Source organism: Aspergillus vadensis (genome assembly GCF_003184925.1).
Source record: "Aspergillus vadensis CBS 113365 unplaced genomic scaffold BO88scaffold_15, whole genome shotgun sequence".
In the NCBI taxonomy this organism is placed as follows: domain Eukaryota; kingdom Fungi; phylum Ascomycota; class Eurotiomycetes; order Eurotiales; family Aspergillaceae; genus Aspergillus; species Aspergillus vadensis.
Window position 1 is genome coordinate 702,800 of NW_020292053.1, and position 16,410 is coordinate 719,209.

General features: G+C 48.7%; 7 protein-coding genes and 1 non-coding gene across 8 annotated transcripts; 4 read left to right on the forward strand and 4 right to left on the reverse strand.

The window, feature by feature from the left end:
• Positions 1-1,208: 1,208 nt before the first annotated feature.
• On the forward strand, positions 1,209-3,340 carry BO88DRAFT_464972 (Hsp70 family protein; the record flags this gene model as incomplete). Its single annotated transcript, XM_025711372.1, has 9 exons — positions 1,209-1,245; positions 1,320-1,867; positions 1,936-1,980; positions 2,048-2,117; positions 2,168-2,514; positions 2,572-2,675; positions 2,735-2,861; positions 2,932-3,064; positions 3,090-3,340. 9 exons carry the CDS (start codon positions 1,209-1,211, stop codon positions 3,338-3,340), a joined length of 1,662 nt encoding a protein of 553 aa, XP_025561823.1.
• Positions 3,341-5,561: 2,221 nt separating this feature from the next.
• BO88DRAFT_436369 (YybH family protein) lies at positions 5,562-6,301 on the forward strand. Its single transcript, XM_025709562.1, has 2 exons — positions 5,562-5,644; positions 5,702-6,301. Coding segments are annotated over exons 1-2 (420 nt in total). The 5' UTR covers positions 5,562-5,643; the 3' UTR covers positions 6,121-6,301.
• A 501-nt stretch (positions 6,302-6,802) lies between these two features.
• BO88DRAFT_t170 lies at positions 6,803-6,890 on the forward strand. The gene has a single exon. It is a non-coding gene; the product is annotated as a tRNA-Tyr (tRNA).
• Positions 6,805-7,983, reverse strand: BO88DRAFT_464975 (sulfotransferase family protein). The gene is made up of 2 exons (XM_025711373.1): positions 7,298-7,983; positions 6,805-7,229 (listed from the first exon to the last, which is right to left on the reverse strand). The coding sequence occupies exons 1-2, from the start codon at positions 7,964-7,966 to the stop codon at positions 6,972-6,974; spliced, it is 927 nt and encodes a 308-aa protein (XP_025561825.1). The 5' UTR covers positions 7,967-7,983; the 3' UTR covers positions 6,805-6,971.
• A 699-nt stretch (positions 7,984-8,682) lies between these two features.
• BO88DRAFT_464980 (zinc-dependent alcohol dehydrogenase family protein) lies at positions 8,683-9,970 on the reverse strand (the record flags this gene model as incomplete). The annotated part of the gene is made up of 5 exons (XM_025711374.1): positions 8,683-8,804; positions 8,865-9,618; positions 9,667-9,735; positions 9,786-9,856; positions 9,922-9,970. 5 exons carry the CDS (start codon positions 9,968-9,970, stop codon positions 8,683-8,685), a joined length of 1,065 nt encoding a protein of 354 aa, XP_025561826.1.
• A 687-nt stretch (positions 9,971-10,657) lies between these two features.
• BO88DRAFT_343309 (sugar porter family MFS transporter) lies at positions 10,658-12,462 on the reverse strand (the record flags this gene model as incomplete). The annotated part of the gene is made up of 5 exons (XM_025703183.1): positions 10,658-11,055; positions 11,113-11,693; positions 11,738-11,975; positions 12,031-12,307; positions 12,358-12,462. The coding sequence occupies 5 exons, from the start codon at positions 12,460-12,462 to the stop codon at positions 10,658-10,660; spliced, it is 1,599 nt and encodes a 532-aa protein (XP_025561827.1).
• A 355-nt stretch (positions 12,463-12,817) lies between these two features.
• On the forward strand, positions 12,818-15,067 carry BO88DRAFT_390968 (Zn(II)2Cys6 transcription factor; the record flags this gene model as incomplete). The annotated part of the gene is made up of 6 exons (XM_025704979.1): positions 12,818-12,954; positions 13,007-13,715; positions 13,789-13,842; positions 13,903-14,560; positions 14,624-14,812; positions 14,883-15,067. 6 exons carry the CDS (start codon positions 12,818-12,820, stop codon positions 15,065-15,067), a joined length of 1,932 nt encoding a protein of 643 aa, XP_025561828.1.
• BO88DRAFT_368066 (SMP-30/gluconolactonase/LRE family protein) lies at positions 15,047-16,233 on the reverse strand. Its single transcript, XM_025704099.1, has 2 exons — positions 15,465-16,233; positions 15,047-15,402 (listed from the first exon to the last, which is right to left on the reverse strand). The coding sequence occupies exons 1-2, from the start codon at positions 16,160-16,162 to the stop codon at positions 15,096-15,098; spliced, it is 1,005 nt and encodes a 334-aa protein (XP_025561829.1). The 5' UTR covers positions 16,163-16,233; the 3' UTR covers positions 15,047-15,095.
• Between the last annotated feature and the right edge of the window lie 177 nt (positions 16,234-16,410).

Below are 16,410 nucleotides of genomic sequence, written 5' to 3' on the forward strand. Positions count from 1 at the left end.
TTCTTCTTCTTCTTCTTCTTCTTCTTCTTCTTCTTCTTCTTCTTCTTCTTCTTCTTCTTCTTCTTCTTCTTCTTCTTCTTCTTCTTCTTCTTCTTGGTCCTGAGGTTTTTCCGCGATCTCTGATACCGGGTCAACGCCTGTCAACGTTGTAGTTGACTCCGTCTTCGTTCTTCGAACTGGGCTGCTGCTTCGGCTCCTTATACGGGGCTCTCTGGTTTCTTTCCGTCCGGAGGTAGACTGATTGGTACCTGGAGCATCGTCCTAGATACCGAAATATTAGCCCAACGTGTTACTATGGTCAAGGGACAGCTAGATGGAGATTCAAACATTTGCTGCTGTTCCCTTTTTGGAAGATGTTGACTTTTTGTTCGGCATGGTTAGAGGAGGGTAAACGAGCTGCTGCCACGGGGGGAAAGTGGCAAGGGATTTAAACAGAAAAAATAACAGAAGTGGTCAGTCAGAGAGGGTAAGGGGAGGCTACATATAAGTCAGGTCTTTTGGGGTACGTTGAAAGGATTCTTTGTCCGTCTTCTTTATTGTAGAGCGAGGTTCAGCTTACCAGCATCCTCTGCGGGAGCCAATTACTGTTAGGCGTGACAAAGCTACCGTGCCATCCGTTTTACACGCATCATTGTACAACGTACACCCTCGGAAGCCTGAGAAAGTACCATGCAGAAATTGCTAATAATTACCACAAAGCACAGCTAGCCCAGTACACATTAGAAACTGACGGGATCTTTGGTCGAAAATGAAGAATGAAAATAAAAATTAAATCATAGTTTTCGGTATTGGTTTCTTCTCATGTTTTCTTCCAAGGCTTAATAGGCTTCATCACTCTCTACCTGAATTTAGACAGTGTTTTCGCTTGCATTCGGGTTGGTACGAACGGTGGCCACCGGAGAGCTGCGGCCGTAATAGGACAAAGGAGACGAGGGAAAAACGAAGGTAATAACGGGAAAGCAGAGCCACCACCGCTTCAAACCTTGTCACTGTCCCGGTGAAACATGCAGTCGAGCCAGGAAGGCTATTAGGGTCCTGGAAAGTAAATCATCGCTAGTACAGTGCTACCCCTGCCTCTGGTGAATAATTCTTCGCTCCAGAGAATTTAAGGCAGAAGTAATTCCAAGTCCAAGTGTGATATTAATATCCTATACCTTAAAGTGACATTATTGACATCTCTCAATTCAATCACCTTCCCCCAGTTCACCATGCAAGCCCCCAAAGCTGTTATTTCCGTGGACTATGGTACCACCGGTTCAGGGATGTATCTTCTAATGGAGTTCATTCACACGGCCAAGTGACTAATGGTGGTTATATAGCCGTCGGATACCGATTCGTCAATTTCCATGAGCCGGAGATTCCCCAAAACACACAGACAGTGAGCAATTGGCCAGGTCACTGCAACTCGACTGAGAGGAGCGGGAAAGTACCATCAAAGTTTGCCTACGGGGCTGAAAACAATGTGGACCGTGATAGTTGGGGTTTTGAGGTGTCGGAAGACATGACATCCTGCTCATGGACTAAACTTGTCTTAGAGGCCGACGCAAATGGACTTGAACTTGGTCAGGGTGATCTTGGAGATGATGTCTTTCACGTTCCTGGAGGGAAGCAGGCAGACTCCGTCGTCCGCGACTATCTACGACGGCTTCATGACCATATTTGGTCTCAGGAGCCTCTCAAGTCTATTGGGAATTTAGAGGTTGAGTATATCTCCACTGTTCCAGCCTCGTTCTCGAGAGGGGCCCAGCTCGCGATGGTTGCTGCTGCGAAGGATGCTGGGTTTAGTGAGGGTAATATCAACCTTCTCACGGAGTCTGAAGCCGTGGCGGGATACGTGTTTGAGCGAGGCCTCCTCAAGGACATAAAGGTGAGTGCCACTGGCACCCAAACATTTAAGATATGTCCAATATGACTAATAAGTGGTGGGACAAATAGGCAGGTGAAAAGGTCATGATAGTTGATCTTGGAGGCGGAACCTCCGTAAGAGTGCCCCTCCACCTCCCCCTCCCCCCCAATTTTTCCAATAGCTAACAATTCCGTCTCAAAGGATGTGAGCTCATATGTGGCACTCCGAACTCAGAATGGCTTGCAACTACAACAGTTGTCGGCCCCCCAAAGTATTGTCTGGTTCTCCTAACTTACCGCCACGTGTACTAATGCGTACTAGGTCGCAATATCGGGGGGACCAACATCGATAGAAACTTCTCTTCTCTTCTAACCGATCGATTTGATCCGGAATTCGGCACCCTTCCTTCTAATCGAACTGGGCCGTCCAGTCGGCTGATGAGAGAGTTCGCACGCCACAAGAGGGACATTACTGACGGCGACAGAAATGGAGAACAATTTCGAATTCGACTGCCCATGGGTATCGTCGGCCCTAATCCGCTACATTATGACGTTGACTACAGCGAAATCATCATCTCAATGGACGACTGGAGGGCCGTTTTCAACCCCGTCCTGAAAGAGATACTAGAATTTATCCGGGACATGTACAACGCTGCCGGCGGTGTCCAGGTGAGTAGGAAGTCGGCTCTGGAAAGAGGATAACTGACTGACATATATTCGTCCCAGTACATGGTATTCGCAGGGGGAGTGGTGAATCTTCCTTGGGTCCAGGAATACTTTCGGAAAGTCCTTGTTGCAGAACACATTTCTGTGATTTTTAGTCCAAACCCGTGTGTTCACCTAGAGACCTTTTATTTGTGACATGGATGGTTAAACTGACTCCTGGAAGAGAAATGGCCGTCGCAAGAGGAGGCGTCTGGTATGCCACCGAGAACACGCCTCTTTTGGTCGAGTGCCCTCGACACTATGGCGTCGCTAAACCGGGTGACAATACAATCAACTGGGTGCTACACAAAGTACGATTTATCTTCCTCACATCTCTACGGTTGGTTCGAATACATTACACTAACAGTCAATCGACTCTAGGGGCAGCGATACGTGACTGGTCATACCACCCAAGTGCAATTACGCCATATCTACAAGGCAACAGATCCCAAACTTGTCTCGATTGCCGTGTGTGGGTACAACAGACCTTGCTGCCCAATTTCTACTGACTCTGGTAAGTTGATCTGGCGTAACAAAAGCTGACCCCCTGTTGATTGATAGCCTAGATGTGGAAAAACTTGGCATGTTCCTGCTTGATCTCTCAAAGTTGAATTTGGCTCAGTTCTGGCATCGGGAAGATGACCATGGGAGGACCGAGTATTCCATCAAGTTCACGTTGGAGATCGAATGCGATGTTAGCAGGAGTGCGCTTTATATCAGGGCGCTCAGGCCAGATGGTTGTCTGATCGGAGAGGAGATGAAGCTGCCGGCCAAGCTCACGTTTTACTGATTGGCCTTTCTATCACGTTTCTCTCTATTTTTACTCTATTCTCCTACGTCTGAATGGCTTATGTGCCTGTTAATGATTGCCTTTCGGTCATATTTTCATCTCCATTCTCAAACGCAGACTGTCTGTTCTTTTTCTTTCGTTTTCTTTCCGCTGCCGTTCTTTTTCTAAAGGGGTTTTGCTAGATCCAATGATAAACTAGTCAGTGCATTCTACAGTTTCAATACATATCCCTTGGCTGTGATGAAGCCATCCGCAACGATGCGATACTGTATCTATGACGGTATGCTACGAATTAGTAGGTTTGAAGCAGCACAAAGTAAAAACCTCCACCACACGGAAATAGGGCTCATGCAAAAAAAGGAAAAAGGAAAAGCAAAGGAAAGAAAATGCCAGCAAAGGGGGTCTAGGCTCTCCGTATGAAGGCAGCCAAGTGTCGGTATCTTACAACGCCACCCTGAACGCAATACTAAACGGAGAGAAATTGTGACGGCAAGGCAATGGGTTGAGAGAGAAGGGATACTAATACGTTGCTACACAACCCATAGGTGTTGAGTGAAAAGACGGGGTAGATTGGCTACTGTTGTTTGACTTATGGAGGGCATGTTCCCGAACGTTTTAGTTCTCTCAGTCATCGGGCCATCTATTACCAAAGTTCCTGATGAGAAGAAGTTGACATATCATCTTACCCCGCCAGATGGGGATCCGTAAGAGGTTTGTTTTCATTACATACCTACTGGTTGGCTTCTTGTGCGACGTCGCGTAACTTGAGACACAGGAAGATAGTCAATCCGCATAGCCACATCCTCCATCAAGATTTGGTGAAGTTTCAGCTCTCGTGTCGGTAAAATATAACTTAATTCGCGCAAACCTTGTGGGAAAACACTTCATCGCCTCTGAAATCTGATGGGCCGTGCTATGGAGAACAGTGGGCGGGTATGTGAAGGACTAGGGCTATCTCTTTTCCTGGAGGTTGAAGTTGACAGTCCTATTACTCCTTATACTACCGAATTTCAAGATATGGAAACTAGAGAAGAGTAATCTGTGCCTAATATTTTGCTCTACTGATCGGCTGCAAACTCCGGGGAATAAGCCCGGGTGAAGGGTGGAAGGCCTAGCTACTTCGCAGATAGTGAACCGTTCAAATTCGGAAACTAAAAGTATTACCGGGACGGATGAGTACGAGGGCAGGGTTCCTGTCTGTGCCCATCGCTCATAGTCCGAAACCATGCACTGATATTGATGGTGAAGCCCGGGCCTGGCTCGTAATCCATTTAGCTGGTCAGCAAACCGGGGAAGTCTTGATCGACCCGCGAAGAATGCAGTACTTTCTTTTCACCATTGGAATTGCAGATCTACCGGATGTGGCTCTTCGCGGGTTTTACAAGAATATTAACATCTGATGCTTTGTTTGCTAGCATTAGTCAACAAACCCTGTTTAACCGGTGCGCGGGATATTGGTGCCAAGCAGCGTGCGATGAAGCTTAGGAGTAGTGCATCTCTGCGGAAAGAATGGGTGCTCGTGGGTTCCTTAGTCCAGGCCTTTTAGTTAGGTTTTTTCATGAGTTTCCGCTAACTCTGGTCAACAAGAAAAGGCACCCCCCACTCTTGGTATCATGCGGGATGCTCCTCTGAGGTTATGCTCCCAACTCCGAATTTCTTACCGTACGGCATCTGTGTCCCCAACCTTATGGCGTACTTGACAATTTGCTCTTGAGGCAGCGTTCAAGTTTTGTTGGTGAGGTATAGTGACAAGGCGCGCAGCAGTCAGATTTGCCATACACCCCCTAAATCGCCAGAACGACCCGTCGAATCTTAGCATCGAAGCCATTGGGTCATACCAGCTATACCCTACCGCAGTATGATGGATTTTTGGTAGACACTTTGAAACGTAAATCTATACCGCATACCATCGAGAACATCATGGCATGTACTCCCGTAGCTTCCCGGTCGGAGATACTGCGTAGCTTGACCTCAGTGTGGCACTATTATTCCTCCCATTTCCAAGCACCGCAAGCCAAGATTATGCCATGCTCAGCACAGTCCCTGCTATACAAAAATTGTCAAGATGGCTCGACTGACTCTTCCAGGAAGCCTCCAATCTGTATCTTATGTGATGCCAAACCCCCACCTATAAGAGTGGGGGTATCCATTCCTGAACAGAAAGGTTACATATAAGGCCAGATACTCGGTCAGTAAAGCTAGCAGGATATCAGTGGGTGGACTAAGTAGTGTCAGCAGACACATTTTTGAAGTCACTCAGCTCTCAGTCGCTTCCTTTATACTTCAGGAATCGGCAAGTCATCAGTAGGTGTACCCACGATGGACGGGTCCTTTCTAGGGCAAGGTCTGACTCGATTGCAGTGTCTCCCTCTGACACCGATGAGATTTCTGCCCTCCTCCACGCTTACGGCAACGCTCTGAAAAGCCGAAACGTGGACGAAGCAGTCGCTCTTTACACGGAAGACGGGGTCATCATGCCGCCGCACTTCTCGGCCAGTACAGGCACTGAGGCTCTACGCGATTCATACACACGCATTTTTGCAACCATTCAGCTCGTTATCACCTTTCAAATTGAAGAGATCGTTGTTATGTCTCCGGAGTGGGCTTTTGCCAGGACAACGGCTGAAGGAACGAAAACGATACTTGCCACCCAGGAGTCTGAGCCACATGCGAATCAGGAATTGTTCATCTTGAAGAGGGAGCATGGGAAGTGGCTGATCGCTAGATATGCCTTTTCTAGCATGAAGCCGTTGGTGCAGAATGGCATTCGACGAAGTTAGGATTCTGGGTTAGCTGTTGATGTGTCGGATATGGATGATGATACTTTTGATGGGCTTGTTAAATTATAGCTTTGCAACGACAAAAAAGTGAAGGAAAGTAAACACGCGTTTACAAGAGAGAGCGGTTCCTTGTGATTTTCGGTCAGTACTTCTATGTTCGGGGCAGCAATGATAATCTGACCTTTTATCTTTTAGCCGGCCTGGGGTCTTTCGAGGACGAGCCATCTTTCCTTTACCTCCTTTCCAAGTAAAAGTAGAACAGTGTCTCTACCTGGCCCGCTTGTGTCTAATTGAAGGCTTCCGAGTACTAAGTAGTTGTATGGATGTTCTAAGAGATCATGTTACTAATACCAGCTGACATAATTCATAGCGCAGTCAGTCACATCATGGTGCTGCTTTAGTAACATTGCCCCTTTAATCCGACCGCGATCGAATATATATATAGCAGTAGCTGAGGAAGGGTTAGCAGGACCCCAACGCGACAACCTATATTGCATTACCTACTTGGAAACTGACAGCAGTGATTGGGAATATTGAACCTGTATCTTGAATGTCTCCCGGATATTCAGCTTTGTAGTTATAACTAGTGAGGCAGGTGAACGACATGATTAGATACTGCCAATTTGCTAAATGTTGAGCAATTGGAATATAAAATCAAAACAGGGAGATTCTCCCATAGCAACCCCCGATGGTCTAGTTGGTTATGGCGTTCGGCTGTAATGGGTATTATTGTAACCGAAAAATCACCAGTTCGATTCTGGTTCGGGGGATTCTGTTTTTTTCAACAATTTTTGTTTCTCGCTCAGCAGTCCCCAAACAAGCTATTTTTACCCGCATCTGCCCTCAAGTAACTACTTCGAAAATGAAAATGACTCTAAGCATTGCCTGACCACCACGGGTATCTCCCAGATCAGACTCTGCCATGCTTGTCTCTTCTTCACCCCCAACACAATAGCAGTCACCAACACTCCCACCGAAGTGGCACAACATGCAAAATTAAACAGTCCCCGTTTAACTCTCGGCTGCACTATACTTTGGATGTGCTTCCGAAAAGCTGCTGGGTTATTGGTGTTCGGGAAGGGCTCATCAGGGGTATCTTTACCCAGAAACTGTAGCCCACAACATTAATTGACAAACTCTTCCAAGCAATGGAAATATCACACTAAGCTTAACTTACCTCACACAAAGGACCCCATCCATCTTCAACATCCCACTCCAAAAGCCTCTCCTTCGGCACAAGTCCTCGAATCATCAATCCATGTTCCTGATACACTCTTTTCCCATGTTTCATCAGCCCCTCCTTGGTCGTCCGCCCACGAAACATGGCGGGATATCCAATCGTGTAGTATAACCTCCAAAGCCAGTACGCATCCGCCGTGAAAATGCGCAGAAACCAGGCCATCCACTGGTTTTCACCCTCTGCGACCAATGTGTTCATGGCGCTGCGATGCCAGGCATCCACGTCCCGCCGCGTATTCAAAATCACCTTAGCCTCTGGATACGCCTGGATCATTTCCACGCTGAACATGGCGGCTGCTGTGTCCACCACTGCATCGCAATGCCCCAGCAGGCAATCGAACTCATCGCGAGTGATTGGGGCATCGCCTGGCCCTTGCACGCCCGAATACTTCCGCTCTGCTAGCTGCGCCCAGCCCTGGGCATATGGTGGGTCGTCGAAGACAATGTCCCAGCCGTGGTAGGTTTTGAAGCCGAGTTGGGTGAGCGCCCGGCTGAGACTCTCTGTTCCGGATCGTGGTAGGCCTACGCATATTACTTGCAGTGGTTTGGTGCGGATGCGTGGTTGGGGCACGGGGAAGCCATAAATAGCGCCGCGCAATGTTTCCATGGTCGGTAAGATCTGGGAGTAGTAACAAGATATGACTGACACTAAGGAGATAGAGTGTAAGGATCTATGGGAGGTGGGAACTGCGTTTCTTTATACTTGTCTCTGCTACCATCCTCCTAGTGTAATCGCTACAGACTGTAGGGAAAATCAGACCACCAATTGGCCACTTAGTTCTGGCTGCCTAAAGATATTGAGAGCCTACAACACAGCGTGTATTTGGTTGGTAAGTATTCACGACCCGAGGGAATAAAGGGGCGCAGGGGCCTTCTTTGTTGGGTTGGGCAAATGAAGCTTGAAATGCGGCTGAATGAAAGGCTAGACGGATCAACCAATGGTTTTTTTGGCGTGATACAAAGTGGCCCACTTGTAGTCCCCACAGACTCATGATTCCTTTGTTCGTATCGCAGCCCCTAAGCATAACGCTTTGATTGGGATTTCCGTGCTGCCGTCGCGTTTTCAGCTACCAATTTCACCACTAGGCACCAAATTTATTACAGAGCCGCAATTCACGCGACTGGATGATGGGAATGAGAATGGCTTGATCATGCGAGTGTGCCTAATAAGGACATAAGAACTCCCAGTCTCACTCTGATCATGGAAGGATCTTAGTACTTTCTGTCTCGGTAGAGTTGCCTGTCACACTAAAACAACCAACTAAATGGGGCTAGCGTATGTCCACATCACCTGGGCTTGTAATCAACTGTATTGAGTGGTATCTAGTCAAAGACAATAGCAGCCTTGACAACTGACTTTCGCCTCATCGCGTCAAGGCACATTTCCCACTCATCCAATTTAAACGTCTTGTTGACAATTCCAGACACATTGATTCTTCCACGATCTGTATATGCAAATAGTCATTAGCCACTGATTGCCCATAACCCCACTTCACAAAACTCACCAAGATAATCAATGGCAGCTGGGAATTTGTACGTCTGACTGAACGATCCCAGAACTTGGATCTCCTCCTTGAAGATCTTATTCGGTGACAGCGCAATGCGGCTCTCATCATTGTAAACCCCATACACCACCAACTTTCCACCTTTGGTGACAAAGTGTATGGCGTTCTCCAGAATCCTTTCACTACCCGTCGCTTCCACAACAATATCAAAGCCGTACGGATATTCCCTTCGTAGCTGCTCCAACCTAGCAGCCACGGCGTCTTCGTCCCTTGGCAGCTCGACAAACTCATCCGCAGCATCAAGAGATTTGGCCAGCTCCATCTTCAACCCGCCCGGTGCAGCAATAACAGTTCGACAGCCACCATTTTGGCGAAGCAGCTGAGCTAGCATGAGTCCTGTCGGACCGGCGCCGAACAGAAGAACACTTGATCCCATCTGCGGAGCAATCTTATCCAGCCCGTGTGCCGCACAGGCTGCAGGCTCCAATAAGGTGGCATCGACGTCTGACAGGTTCCTGATCTTGAATACGCGATGGGCCGGGTAGGCAGCGTAATCGGCAAATCCGCCATCGACCATTACGCCGTGGGCGATAAAGTTCTCGCAGAAGAGCTCTTTTCCTCGGCGGCAATAGTGACAGTGTCCGCATAGTTCGGAGTTGTCGGCTACCACGCGATCCCCTACTGTGAAGCCAACGACTTCGCTGCCGAATGCCGCGACGATGCCGACGGTTTCATGGCCGGGTACTAGGGGGAACTTTGCGGATCAGTCCAGTATATTGATTAGTGGTAGGTGTGTCCTTACCTGGGCTCCAAATTCACCCTCGTGGATGTGCAGGTCGGTACCGCAGACACCACAGGCCTTTACTTTGATCTGGAATAATGTTAGACATTGTCTACGGGTTGCGCAAGTTCACAACATACGAGGATATCGTGAGCACGTATTCTAGGAAGCTCCTTTTCAACAATGTTGAATTTTCGAGCTTCGCTATACTCTACATTTCCGACCGTCATATCAACCGTTGTGCTTGTTGGCCAGTCAAGAGAATGCGACACGCACCTAATGCCCTCATGGAGCGGGGTAGCTCGAAGGTGGTCATATAACTCATACTAGATATTGGTTAAATGTGGGCAATAGGTTGAAGATCTATTCTTGAGAAATAATCATCGGCGCATATGTCTGCATTAGGAAGCGTCTCGTTAGAGAAGGTGAGCGTATGGAGGCGAGGGTAGTGAAATGTAGAAACTCATGGGCAAGATAACGCAGGATGGCATTTTTACGACAGATTTGAGGCTTTAGATGCTTGGTAATACAATGGTAGTGGCACTTGTGTTTAGTGGAGGATGGATGGGCATGGGTCTTCAATTCTGGGGTGTGCCCCCGAGACGGGGGCTTGTCGATCGGTCTTGCCCCACCCCAGCATAGCAGAAACCTCATAATCCTGCCAATTTCCCAAAGCTATGTTAGTAGAAGGACGGGTTTCCTTACTAAAGGGTTTATGATTCATGGATTTGCAATGCACAAGGGATGTGTCAGACAAGAAAGAATACACCGGCTAGATGAGCAACTTGGCGACCGAAGCTGATGAGATATCATTAAGAAACGCTTAAAAGGGTAGAAAGTCAAATCCATTCAATAATATCCTAACCAACAACAAAATTCACAAATAAAGCACGACAACGACTGCATAAAGCGAGCTAGATAAATCACGGATGAGACCCAACAGTTGACGTCAGGTGGCAAAGCACACTTTTTCATAAGCAGTATTCCGGCCTTAACAACTCAAGGCCTACGATTAAGCCATCACCGCGGTCGCATTTTCCACATGCTGCGCTGATTCCATCATATCATCTTCCTTAGCCCGAATAACATGCTCATCTCGAGCCTGGTATCTCTCAGGACGTTTGCGGGAAATTGCTTCCCTGTCGAAGCAGACGAAAAGTGGTGGATTCCCACGATAGTAGTCATCCATGTCCTCCAACGTACGTCCTGCTGTCTCCGGATAAAAGAAGTAAATAACGGGGACCATCGCTGCGTTCAGCGCGATCCAAATCGTATAGAATCGCCATCCAAGGTTCTGTATACCGATTGGAGTGATCTCGACGACCATGAAATTGAAAATCCAGTTTGTAGCTGCTCCGAGTGCGGCGCCCTTGGTTCGCATTGTAAGGGAGTTGATCTCTGTGGGGTACACTAGGAATATCATCAGTACACAGTGAGAGCATGAATGGGAAGAAAAGTTATACATACACCATGGCACGCCTTGCATGCCAATTCCAAAGAATACATAATACATGAAGAAGAAAGCAACCGAGGCGGACGCCACTTCATGTTGATGTGGGTAGCCAGGCATCTCATTGTACCGGATGAGAGCTGTGATGAAGGTGTAGCAGAGACACTGGCCCGTGGCACCAAACATCAACAGTGCTCGACGGCCCCATCGCTCAACATTCGGTATACCGATCATTGAAAAGCATAAATACTGAACGCTATTACATGCTGTCAAGAGCCTTGCTAACGACTCACTCATACCAACTGATTTAGTCAGTACCGTAGGTAGGTAGTAGGAAGTCACATTGATTCCTGAGAATTGCTGCATCGCTTGAGCTCCCATGCCGAGGATAAGTCTGCGGATGGTCTTGGTGCCTGCCCGTTCATGGGCGCGTCCGCGCAGTATGTCACTGAAGCTGACGCTGTTTGCTCGCTCATATTCCACACTGTATCGAATTTCGCTGGTCTGAAACTGGACGAAGGGGTCGTTTGTGGCTTTGTTCTCAAGATCTGCGATGATCTGTACAGCTGCTTCTTCTTGGCCGTGGGCAATAAGCCACCTGGGAATGTAAGTACAATCTGCCAAAAATCACGGTTTACATACCTTGGGGACTCAGGTAACCATGGAACTGTAAGAGCGAGTATGATTATGAAGATGAACTGGAACGACAGGGGAAAGCGCCAGGACACAGGGCCACTGGCAAACGAGAGTCCGTAGTTGAGCCAATTGGCAAGTGAAAACCCAACAAGGACAAGGACATTCTCTAGGATAACCAACTTTCCCCGCCAATGCACATTCGATGTTTCAACCTGCCAGATGGGTGCAGTGGATGTGTTCAGACCTGGGTGGTGTTATGGTTAGTGTCTTTACTCCAAGAAATATTGGAGAGGAGATACCATTTCCCATTCCCGCAATGACTCGGCCTACCATCATTTGGCCCACACTGTATGAGGAAGCTTGCAAAAGGGCACCAATTGCCATCACAGTAGTCCCAACGAGAACCGTCTTTCGGCGCCCTAACCGCTCACCAAGCCAGTATGCACAGATCGATCCGAGGAAGCAGCCGACATCGTAAATCGCGGTAACAGTGCCAAGCAGACTCGTCTTCGATGGGCCTTCAAGATCGTGCAACTGAAGAAAGTCCTGAGAGATTACGACTCCACTGAAGACGCCCTATATTGGGATCAGTCATGCACCTCAGGAACTTTACGGTAGTAACTGACCTGATCATAGCCATACAGAGTCATGTCAGCACCACAGGCTAGGGTGATCCAGAAGGTTAACCAGCCCCCTCGAAGACCGAAATACGGAATCTTAGAATTGAACATAGTGCCTATTCTATGGTAGTTCATTATCATAGTACATGTACCGGCTTGAAGGTTACGGTCGTAACTAATATATCCTTTCCTCCTCCCCATAGTTTCGCCCGGGTATGCGGCAATTCGGGGCAACCATTATGTCAGTAAAGCACAGCATTGCTACTACTTTTATCAAAGACGCAATTCAAATAGCTACTTTAATGCCATATTAGGACTCAGAAATATACAGTGAAGGTTCTGTCGATCCCATAGGACGCGGGGTAATGCGGGGGATCACGTGGAATCAGCAAGGAATGAGGATGGAATGGATCGACATTCAGCATGTGTCCCCGTCTCGGGGACAGTTTTCTCTAGATCACCGGTAATGGATACAGATTATGAACCCGATGGTAGTTGCAGCGCATGGCCATATGGTATTCCGATCATGGCTTCTCAATCACCCTATAGGCGGTCACGCATACGCAAGTCTCGCGGCCGCGGGTTGCGGACCAAGAATGGATGGTGAGTGACCCGTGCCGAAGAGGCGGTACACTGTTTAATATAGTGAATGCAGCATAACATGTCGTAAGCGACATCTGAAGTGCGATGAAGTCAAGCCGATATGTGGTCCTTGTGTCAAAAAGGACAAGACCTGTGAATATCCCGCATCAGGCCGTCGCAGTAACGACAGCCCAGCCTCCGACCGGGTCATTGCCGATGCTGTTCCGGTGTCAGACCAAGATGCAACATCATCTCCGAAACAAGCCAGCACTCATATACTGCATAACGTCTCCACAGAAATAACATCCTACGAACGACATGAGCCACCAGTTGTGGCGTGGAGCTGCTCAGATGCAGAGACTAATCCCCCTCCGTTAGCGGTCCTGGATCACCTAACGGGGGGTGACTTGCCTACCGGTCAGAGCCCCATCGCGTTTCAACATAACTACCTCTCTCCCTCAAACGCATCTTTTGCCGCAGTGAGATGGTTTGGACTATTAGCGAGCGATGCTGCAAGGGACAGCCCGCAGCTGCCATCTGTAAATAACTCCGGCACTCAAAACCAGCTAGTCGATCACTTGGAAATCGATGGTCTGAGCCAGCCCTATTCGCTGCAATACGCGACACAGGTGCTTGATAGTACCCTTGACTCCAGTGCGAGCAATGACCCAACAGGTCACCAAGAAGGTAGTGCGGTAGAGGAGGCACTAATTTGGCAGTCACGGGAGGCAATTGAGCTCTTGCCTACCGAACATGTTTTGTTCGAACACTTTATAAATCAAGTGTGCCCATGGGTTAGCATGCCTATTTTTCTGTTCCAAGGATTAACAAGATAGCCTAATTCCTCTCTAACAGCTCGATCTCTTCGATCCTACCAGCCAATTTTCGACATTTGTTGCGCACCTGGCAGTAAGCCCACTCAATGATCTCTGCTAAAATGCTTTATTAGCAGACTGACAACTTGTCAAGATACACAATGCTGGCCTCATGAATTCAATCCTCGCCCTCGCATTTCGACACTTAGCACTCAATCCCCGCCTAGATGAAGAAAACATGCCGAACAAAGAAGCTGCGGCTCTGCAATACTACTACCAAACACTACACTACGTCCAACGAGCCATGCGATTCTCCAGCTACAAGACGAGCCTAGAACTCCTTGCAACAGCACTGATCATCTCCGCCTACGAAATGCTGGACAACTCCACCAACGACTGGGAACGGCACCTCGAAGGCGTCTTTCTCATACAAAGGTCCCAGACCATCCACGGCGAGTCCGGCGGGCTACACTCCGCCGTATGGTGGGCCTGGCTCTGCCAGGACATCTGGGCTGCGTTCCGCGAGAAACGCAAAACCTTGACATTTTGGGTTCCTCAGAAACCGTTGTCCGCGCTGTTGCCGCACGAGCTCGCCATGCGCGCTATCTATATTACTGCGAAGGTTATTAGTTACTGCGCAGAGACCACGACCGAGGAGTACAGACGGCGTCGAATTGAGGACGCTAACCGGCTTCGTGCCATGCTTGAGGATTGGCGACAGCACCTAACCGTGGAGTTCTCGCCGCTACCGCTAGGTGTAAATGAGTATTCATCGTACTTCCGGCCGATTTGGATTCGTCCTGCTGCTTTTGGTATGTTCAACCCCAGAAACAGACGTTGGGCTAGCGAGGTACACTGACTGATTTGTTTTCTAGGACTAGCAGTTCAGTTCTTCAGCGCGTCGTGCTTACTTCTATTGGCACATGAGCCCAGCATGGGAGGACTGGACCAGTACCTCGAACGCCAAAGCGCCATCAAGCACTACGTGGAGGATATTTGTGGGATTGCTATGACCTTAAGGGATAATGCATCTAGTTTGATGTCTTCTCAGGCTGTATTTATCGGTATGTAATAAGGGGAGTGTGGCATGAGCGGTGAGCGCTGAGTGTCTTTCACGTGACTGACCCATCGCAGCGGGAATCTTTACTCAGGAGAAGCGTGCTCGGGAAGAAATCCTGGAGCTACTCGAATCATGTCGAGCAAGAACTGGCTGGCCGGTTAGGTCATTGGGAGTGGAGCTACAGGAGCTTTGGGAAAGCCAGGATGCTAAAGCCGCTACTGGTGGGAAAGCGTTTATCCGGGCCGTTGCTGCCTCATAACATGGCTGATCTCTACGTACTATCCAGTTTACAGACCAAGTAATGCTCCCTTGACTCCAGCTCCGAGTTGGACCCTCCATAAGCGGTGCTCATTCAGTGCAAAGATCTCCCCGTTTCGGCCAAAGCAGAAGTTAGCTACCCCGCCATCGATGAGAATGCGACCGAGGAGAACTCCCCCGGGGGACCAGACGTGGATACCATCACCGCAACCACTATACACATTTCCATTCAGATCGCATTTTATCCCATCGGGAATGCCGTGATCGGCCATGGCGAAGAGCCGACGGTTGGTGAGGAACGGCTGTCCATGTATCGTGGACACGTCGAAGGCATAGCTACACAACACTAATCAGTGGCCATCCAAATGACAATACAGTAATGAAAACCTTTCGCATACATTGAAGATACCCGATGATCAAACACCGTGCCATCCCCATGCAGTCGGTCCGTATCCGTGATATAAACCGTCTTCTCATCCGGGGAGAAACAAATCCCATTCGGCATCCCAAACCCATCCGCCATCGCGCGAGTAGTTCCTTCGCGCGGACACCACCGATACACCTGACACGGTAAACATGGTTCCGGACGATATTCGTGTCTATATCCATATATGGGATCCGTAAACCAGATCGAGCCATCGGTGTGCACCACCACGTCATTGACCGAGTTGAACGGCCGGCCGAAGAAGTCCCCCTTGAGCAGTTCCGTCGTGTACGGAGCAGTGATGGACATCTGATACAACCCACTAGGCTGGGTCATGGACCCCTGCCCGCAGATAAGGATATGATCTTTGCCGTAGTTGATACCGCCATTTCCCATAGGGATGTTGGTGGGGATTTCCTCGTAGGTGATGGGGTTGGTGTTCAGGTCAACGCGAGTGATGTAGACTCTTTGCTGGCTTTTGCTGCCATTTGGATCGAGGCATCGGTTGCTGGTGATCCAGAGGTTGTTTGTCTCGGCGATGTAGATTCCGGCTTCGTGTGCAAAGGGGTAGTCGCGATGTTCTGCTAATAGTTCGAGGGTGGGGGTTGAGCCGGTGATTGCGTCGAAGTCTTTGTGGTGGGATTGGAACCCTGTTATTTCGCTGTCGGTCATGGTGAGATATTTCGTCAAGATGATGAGAGTGAGAGGACAGTAAGCCACTGCGTAGGTGATCTGTACAAGAAATATAGTCTGTGCTTTGTGAGTATAAAAAGTGGCGAACAGAAACATGGAGGGGAAAGATGGGGAGAGAAACTGGGGAATCGGGGTAACTCCGGTCCTCGTCTCGAGGCCATCTCCACCCCCACCGAGTATCCATCTCCGAAGAGTATAAGAACGTCGATCAACACTAACATCCATGG